The sequence below is a fragment of the Aureococcus anophagefferens genome (genome assembly GCF_000186865.1).
Source record: "Aureococcus anophagefferens unplaced genomic scaffold AURANscaffold_9, whole genome shotgun sequence".
In the NCBI taxonomy this organism is placed as follows: Eukaryota; class Pelagophyceae; order Pelagomonadales; family Pelagomonadaceae; genus Aureococcus; species Aureococcus anophagefferens.
In genome coordinates this window covers 202,246-209,598 of record NW_008705569.1, presented here as the reverse complement: position 1 = coordinate 209,598, position 7,353 = coordinate 202,246, and the positions used below count along the sequence as shown (strand labels likewise).

Here is a 7,353-nt window from a genome sequence, read left to right as displayed (position 1 = left end):
TTCAGCACGGGCTGCCCGCCGCGCGCAGCGGCGCCATGGCCGCCTTCGGGCAGCGGCGGCGCATCTCCCAGCAGGCCTTCGACGCGTGCGTCGCGGAGAACGTCGAGGACTGCGGCATGGGGCGCGAGGAGGCCGTGTGGAACGCCTACGAGCACTTCGACTTCCAGAACGCGGACCTCAGCGCCGTCGATCCCGACGGCCCCGGCGAGCGCCGCGAGGCGCGCGACGTGCTACGCATCCAGGTCGCGCTGCTGGCGCGCGGCGTCGGCGGCGCGACGCGCGCGGAGCTCGACGCCGCGCTCGCGTTCGTCGCCGCGGCCTGCGGCAGGGACGCGGCGCCCAGGGCCGCGGCGGCGGCGCGCGCGACGGTCGTCGCCGCCCGGGGCCTCGCGGCCCTCGCCGCGCTCGTCGACGCCTGCGTCGAAGACGGCGACCGGCCCCTGCTGCTGAAGTGCCTCCCGGCGCTCGCGGCGAGCGTGCGGGGCGACGCGGCCGCGCGCGACGCGTTCCGCTACGGCGGCTGCGTCGAGGCCGTTCTACGGGTCCTGCGCGCCGCCGCGAGCGCCGGCGACCGGCGCCTCGGCCGCGCGGGCCTCGCCGTCGTCGCCGCGGCCGCCGCGGGGACGGAGGGCGTCAAGGCGCCGCTCGTCGCGGGCGGCGCGTGCCCCTTGACCGTCGAGCTCGTCCTCGCCGCCGTCGAAGCCGGCGACGCGCGGCTCGGCGCCGTCGCCTGCCGCGCGCTCGCCGCCGTCGCCGCGGCGGACGACCCGCGCGCCGCGAGCGCCGGCGCCGCGGCGACGGCGACGAAGCTGGCGGACGCGGGCGCGGTCAACGCCTTACTCGCGGCCCTCGCGGCCTTTGGCGACGAGGCCGCGGCGCGGGCCGCCGTCGACGGCCTCGCGCTCCTGGCGGCGTCGGAGGACGCCGCGGCGGAGATCGTGCGCGCGGGCGGCGCGCGCGCCTGCCGCGACGCGCTCCGGGAGCGCCGAGGGTCCGCGGCGCGGCGCCGCGGCCTCGCGGGGGTGCTGAGACATCTCGCGGGCGACGACGGCGCCAAGGACGCCATGTGCGCCGACGGCACGCTCGAGGAGCTTTTAGAGGTGCTCGAAACGTTCCGCGACGAGGACCCGGCGCTCGGCGAGCACGTCGTCGCCTGCCTCGCGCGCATGGCGCTGCGGCGGCCGGCGAACGCCGCGAAGATCGGCGTCGCCGGCGGCGCGCTCGTCGTCGCCGCGATGGCGGCGCACCCGGCGCACGCGGGGTTGAACCGCCAGGGCGCGCTCGCGCTCCGCAACCTCGTCGCCCGGAACCCGGAGCACGCGGCGCCGCTCCTCGCGGCGGGCGCCGAGGCCGCGCTGCGGGCCGCGGCCGCCGCGGACGCGGCGAACGTCGACGTCGCCTTCGCGGCGCTCCGCGGCCTCGGCGTCGAGGCCGCGATGGCGCCCCGCGGCGACGCGGATCCGCCGCGGCTCCTCTAAATCAATTAGTCGTCCGCGAAGTAGCGCTCCTCCGCCGCGCGGCCGAGCTCGCGGAGGTCGTCGAGTCCCGCGTCGCCGTCGATGGCCGCGTAGTCGACGTCCGCGTCGTCGTCGCCGCTGATGAAGCGCTCGCAGAAGGCGCGCACGAGGGCGTCGCGCGCGCGCGCGAGCACGTCCGGCGGCGTCTCGCGCGGGTGCAGGCGGCCGAAGCAGTCTCGGTAGAGAGCGGCGTCGCGGTCCTTCATGGCCGCGTCGCCAAAAAAGGGGTCGCCGGCCCGCAGCCGCCGCTGGCAGTACTCGAAGCGCCGGTTCCGTCGTCGGATCTCGTCGTCCGTGCGCCGCCGGCCGCCGGGCGACGCGGGGGTGGTGAGGGAGTCGTCCTCCTGGGGCGTGGCGATGCCCAGCGTTTGCATGTAGGCGTCGAGCGGGTCCGTCTCTTCGTCCGTGTTCGGCTCCGAGTTGGGCGCCGTCATGTCGACTGTGGTGAGCTGCGGTGGCTGGCGCGCACACCGCGAAGGAGCTGGTGCCAGCACCAGCGGGAGCTGCTTCTCCGCGGCACCACCTCTGCAACAAACGAGAGGATACAAGCTTCAACAAACCGACGGAGTTTTAATCCGATGACCATGGGCGGCCCCTACGCCCCCATCGGCGCGCGACGGAGCCGACGACGGCTGCCCCTGGCGGCCCTGGGCCTCGCCGCCGTCGCGGGCGTCGCGGGCCTCGCCTACTACCGCCGCGGCGGGGCCGCGCCGCCCGCCCTCGCCGCGGCGGCCGCCGCGGCGTCGTCGGAGCCGTCGATCACCGTGCGCAACGACCACGGCGCCTGGCGGTCGACGACGGCCTACCCCTGGAGGTACGTCGTCGAGCCCTTCCGGCGGACGACCATCGAGGTCGCCGGGAGCAACTCCTACGTGCTCGCGGTCGGCCACGTCGGCGCGACGGGCCGGAGCGCGTCTCGCGACGGCGCGGCCAACGCCGCGCGGCCCGCGGCGAGCCACGCCGTCATCTCGTCGGCGTCGAACGTCATCGAGGTCGAGTTCTACCGCGTCGCCGGCGACTACGAGCTCTTCCTCGCCGACGAGACGACGCGCGCCGAGACGACGGTGAAATTGAAGTGCAAGTACGTGCGGCGGGAGATCCGCGCGCTGGGCGACGACGAGCGCGCGAAGCTCTTCGGCGCCATGAGCGAGGTGCACCGCCTCGGCCACGCCGAGGGCCGGGCCAAGTACGGCAAGAAGTTTTCGAACTACGAGAGCCTGACGGCGAAGCATCTGGACCGGCGGAGCCTGCTGGGCTGCACGCCCTACCACGGCCACGACGTCTTCCTCACGGCCCACGCGGCCTTCAACCTCGAGTTCGAGCAGGCGCTCCAGACCGTCGACGCGTCGCTGAGCAGCCCCTACTGGGACTACACGCGGGACGACGCGGTCTACGGCAAGGACTGGGCCGCGGACAGCGAGCTTTTTACCGATGCCTACTTTGGGTCCTACGCGACGGCGGACCACGTCATCTCCGGCGGGCCCTTCGCCTTCGCGCCCGTCGCCGCCGAGGGCGCGCTCGGCGTCTACGACTGGCCGGAGACGAACGCGTACGGGAAGCTCACGGAGCGGTGGAACGGCGCCGCGGACAAGTACGTCGCGCGCGCGCGGACCGTCTGCGGCCTCGAGACGAAGGCGCGCCTGCCCGGGTGCGCCAACCTGCGGGACGTGCTCAAGTCGGCGAACGACACGCGGCCCTTCGGGCTGCTGAGCGGCTTCCACAGCGCCGTGGAGAACGAGTTCCACTCCGTGCTGCACGGGGCCATCGGCGGCGCCTGGGACTGCACCATGACCGACGGCACGTCGCTGGACCTCGGCGCCTTCGTCGAGAAGTGGCCGGCCGCGCGGACGGCCGTCGAGACGATCGCGACCTATATCCAATTGCTATGGCGCGCGGAGCTCAACGACGACGTCGGCTGCGACTTCGGCGACTGCGCCTACAACGTGCGCTGCCCGGCGAAGGACTCGTGCGTCGAGGGCGGCGACTGCCGCTGCAAAAGCGACGCGTTCGACGCGGCCTACGACAAGGTCCGGGGCGACGCGCTCGCCGAGGAGCGGCTCGCGCACGAGGTCCTCAACAAGAACAGGATCTACAGCGAGATCTTCCACGCCCAGGACAAGGTCATCCTCTGGGCGAACACGTCGGACGCGGACCGCGGCGGATTCCACCACGACGTCTTTTTCCTCGACGGCGACGGCGCGCCTTTGGACGCGGCGGCGAATTCGGAGCTCAAGGTCCTGCTGGTGAAGCTCCTCATGAACCCGGCGTCCGTGGGGCCCTTCACGACGCCCCTCGCGGCGCCCAACGACCCCTTGTTCTGGTCGAGCCACTCGAACTGGGAGCGGCTCTGGCACTACGTGCAACTCGACGGCGCGTACGCGATGCCCGCGGGCGCCGCGAAGCTCGAGGGGCTGTGGGACTACGTCCACGCCGTCCCCCAGCTCCGCAACGGCACGTGCTGGGGCGTCTACTGGGCGTCGAAGCTCCCCTTCAGTAGCTTCACGAACCACAGCGACTTTACGGACTACACGAACGGCGAGCTCGTCCAGCTCTTCGACCCGCGCAACGACGAGCTGCCCTTCGTCTACGACGACATGGCGACCATGCTCGACCACTGCCCGGACGCGCCGAAGAAGACGGACGTGAAGCTGATCTAAGCATGGGGCGGGCGCCTGCTTGGGGGGGGACGCGCGGGCCTCTACTTCTCGCTGGCGACGAGGTAGGCGACCTCGGCGCGCTCGTCGGCCGTGAGGGAGACATCGGGCCCGTGGGCCGCGACGTCGGGGGAGTCGTACTGCTCGAAGTTGATGCGGTAGAGGCGGCCGAGCTTCTCGAGCGCCGCGTCGTACGCCGCGGGGTCCGCCCACGAGCGCCGCGGGTCCAGGAGCGCCGCGTCGACGCCCGGGAGCGCCGTCGGCACGTCGAGGCCGAAGACGGGCGTCGTCGCGAAGTCCGCGTTTTGGATGGACCCGTCGAGGACCGCGTCGACGCACGCGCGCGTGACGTCGATGGCCATGCGCTCGCCGACGCCGTAGCCGCCGCCGGCCCAGCCCGTGTTGACGAGGTAGGCCGTCGCGCCGTGGCGCCGGAGCTTGTCGCGGAGCAGGTCCGCGTAGACCGTCGGGTGGAGCGTGAGGAAGGCCGCGCCGAAGCACGCGGAGAACGTCGCCGTCGGCTCGGCGACGCCGCGCTCCGTGCCGGCGACCTTGGCCGTGTAGCCGGAGAGGAAGTGGTACATGGCCTGGCCCTCGCTCAGGCGCGACACGGGCGGCAGGACGCCGAAGGCGTCGCAGGTGAGGAAGACCACGGTCTCCGGGTGGCCCGCGGCCTGCGGCCGGTGGAACGTCCGGATGTGGTGGATCGGGTACGACACGCGGCCGTTGGGCGTCTTGGACAGATCCGAGTAGTCCGGCGCGCCGCTTTCGGGGTCGAGCGCGACGTTCTCGAGCATGGCGTCCGCGCGGATCGCTTTGAAGATGTCGGGCTCCGACGACTCCTGCAGGTCCGCGGTCTTGGCGTAGCAGCCGCCTGTGTGGAAATCAAATCTTCAGCCCGACTTCAATGTGCGCGTATGCGACCGTTTCGACGCAAAGCTTTCTGCCGTGCTTCGAGAACTCGACGAGAGCAATCGATTCGTCCAAAAATCAGCCGAATCGACGTCGATTTGACGGAGCTAGAGAGTTCTGAAGTTTGGTGGGGACCCCCCAAACCAGTGGTTGATTTCCACACTGGCAGCCGCCCTCGAAGTTGAAGACGCCCGCGTCGTCCCAGCCGTGCTCGTCGTCGCCGATGAGCGCGCGCTTCGGGTCCGCGGAGAGCGTCGTCTTGCCCGTGCCGCTGAGGCCGAAGAAGAGCGCGACGTCGCCGGACTCGCCGACGTTCGCCGAGCAGTGCATCGAGAGGATGCCCCGGAGCGGGAGCAGGTAGTTCATGAGCGAGAAGATGCCCTTCTTGTTCTCGCCGCCGTAGTAGGTGCCGTAGATGACCGCGAGCTTCCGCTCGAGGTCGAAGGCGACGGCGACGTCGCTGTTCAGGCCGTGCGCCTCCCAGCGCTCGTTCCGCAGCGCGCACGCGTTGACGATCGTGAAGTCCACGCGCTCGTCCGTCGGCAGGAAGCCCGCGAGCGACTCGGGCCGGATGAACATGTTCGTCACGAAGTGCTGCTGCCACGCGAGCTCGTGCACGAAGCGGACGTTGATGCGCGAGCCCGCGCTCGCGCCGCAGTGCAGGTCCGCGACGTAGACTTTGTCGAGGCCGTCGAAGTAGTCGACGGCCCCCGCGAGGAGCTCGTCGAAGACCTCGGGCCGCATGGGCTTGTTCACGGGGCCCCACCAGAGGTGCTTCTCCGACTCGGAGCCGGCGCGCCGCACGGTCCACTTGTCGCCCGGCGACCGGCCCGTGAACTCGCCCGTGTCCACGGCGAACGTGTCCCCGTAGGCCGCGCGCGCGAGGACGCCCTCGCCGTTGGCGAGCTCGTGGGTCCGGAGCTCCTCGAAGGTCAGGTTGCGGAAGACCGTCGTCGGCCGCGTGATGCCGAGCGCGTCGAGGCCCGCGGCCTCGCAGGCCTTGTCGCCGGTGAGCGTCTCCGCGACGTCGTAGCGCGCGCGCGCGACCGCGGCCGCGACGCCCTCCGGACGCAGGCGATCCCAGGCGGCGTCGTGCTCGTCGTCGCGGCCCTCCTGGACGAGCGCGTCGTAGCGGGAGCGCAGCTCGCAGGGCTCCTTGGGCGCGGCCCAGGGCTCGTCGGGCACGGCCGAGTACGAAGCGGCCAGCGGCAGCCGGCGCAGGCGCAGGAGCGGGCGCGCGGCGAGGCGCGCGGCGAGCATGATGGTGTGTGGACGTGCAAGTGGTGCGGTGCGATGAGCGTGTGAGTGGCGAGCAGCGCGGCGAGACGTCGCAGGCACTGATTCTGAATCGATCGATTCTGCGGTTGAGAATGACAAGGACAAAACTTGGGCTGGAAAATTCATTGATTGAGGCTTATGTTGCAGTCGTTGCCTCCCGGCTCCCGCGCGCCACCTTGTCCGCCGCGTCCAGCCACGCGCGCCGCCCCTCGCCGTCCGCGGTCCGCCGCCAGGGGTTGGCGCCCCGCGCGACCGCGAGCTGCGCGTCGAGCATCGCGTTCGCGGCCGCGTAGGCGTGGACCTCGAGCGCGTTCTCGCGCCGCACGGCGTCCACCTGCGCCGCGTCCAGCCCCGCCCGCGCCGTGCTCCCGCGCTGGAGCATCGTCGCGTCGTGGGCGCACTCGCTCCGGGCGACGGCCGCCGCCCAGGGCTGGAAATGCGCGAGGACCTCCGCGGTGTCGTCGCAGCGCTCGAGGACGCCGACGACGCAGCGGCCGGCGTGTTCGAGCGTCTCGAAGAGGGCGTCCGTGGCCACGTCGACGTCGCTCGCCGCATCCGCCGACGTGAGCGACGACACCGCGTCCTCGTCGCCGCGGGAGAACGGTCCGAGCACGCGGTAGGGCTCGTTGTTGCAGCCCTCGCGCTGCAGCGACCGCGCGACGGGCAGCGTCGCGCGGAGCGCCGTCGCGTTCATGGCGTGGAAGGGCTCGCGCGGCGTCGCGCCCCGGGCCTTCCAGTTGGGCAGCTGCGGCTGCTGGACGAAGCGGAAGTTCCAGCAGCTCTCGACGCGCGCGACGGGCTCGCGGAAGACCGTGAAGCAGTCGAAGCCGCCGGGCAGCCGCGCCGCCACGTCGGGCCAGGCGAGGTGGCCGCCGAGCAGGGAGACGTTGGCGAGAAACTCCGGCGCCGCGTACGACTGGCACGGCACGTCGTCGAAGCAGGGGAGCCAGCTGTGGACGCCCAGCTGCTGCGCGCGGCGGTGCAGGCCCTTG

At 72.4% G+C, this 7,353-nt stretch overlaps 3 protein-coding genes across 3 annotated transcripts; 2 read left to right on the top strand and 1 right to left on the bottom strand.

Annotated features, from left to right (window-relative positions):
• Nucleotides 1-35: 35 nt before the first annotated feature.
• AURANDRAFT_64111 (hypothetical protein) lies at nucleotides 36-1,478 on the top strand (the record flags this gene model as incomplete). Its single annotated transcript, XM_009038896.1, has 1 exon — nucleotides 36-1,478. The coding sequence occupies one exon, from the start codon at nucleotides 36-38 to the stop codon at nucleotides 1,476-1,478; it is 1,443 nt and encodes a 480-aa protein (XP_009037144.1).
• A 623-nt stretch (nucleotides 1,479-2,101) lies between these two features.
• AURANDRAFT_64110 (hypothetical protein) lies at nucleotides 2,102-4,174 on the top strand (the record flags this gene model as incomplete). The annotated part of the gene is made up of 1 exon (XM_009038897.1): nucleotides 2,102-4,174. The coding sequence occupies one exon, from the start codon at nucleotides 2,102-2,104 to the stop codon at nucleotides 4,172-4,174; it is 2,073 nt and encodes a 690-aa protein (XP_009037145.1).
• A 41-nt stretch (nucleotides 4,175-4,215) lies between these two features.
• On the bottom strand, nucleotides 4,216-6,343 carry PPCK1 (hypothetical protein; the record flags this gene model as incomplete). The annotated part of the gene is made up of 2 exons (XM_009038642.1): nucleotides 4,216-5,045; nucleotides 5,245-6,343. The coding sequence occupies 2 exons, from the start codon at nucleotides 6,341-6,343 to the stop codon at nucleotides 4,216-4,218; spliced, it is 1,929 nt and encodes a 642-aa protein (XP_009036890.1).
• Between the last annotated feature and the right edge of the window lie 1,010 nt (nucleotides 6,344-7,353).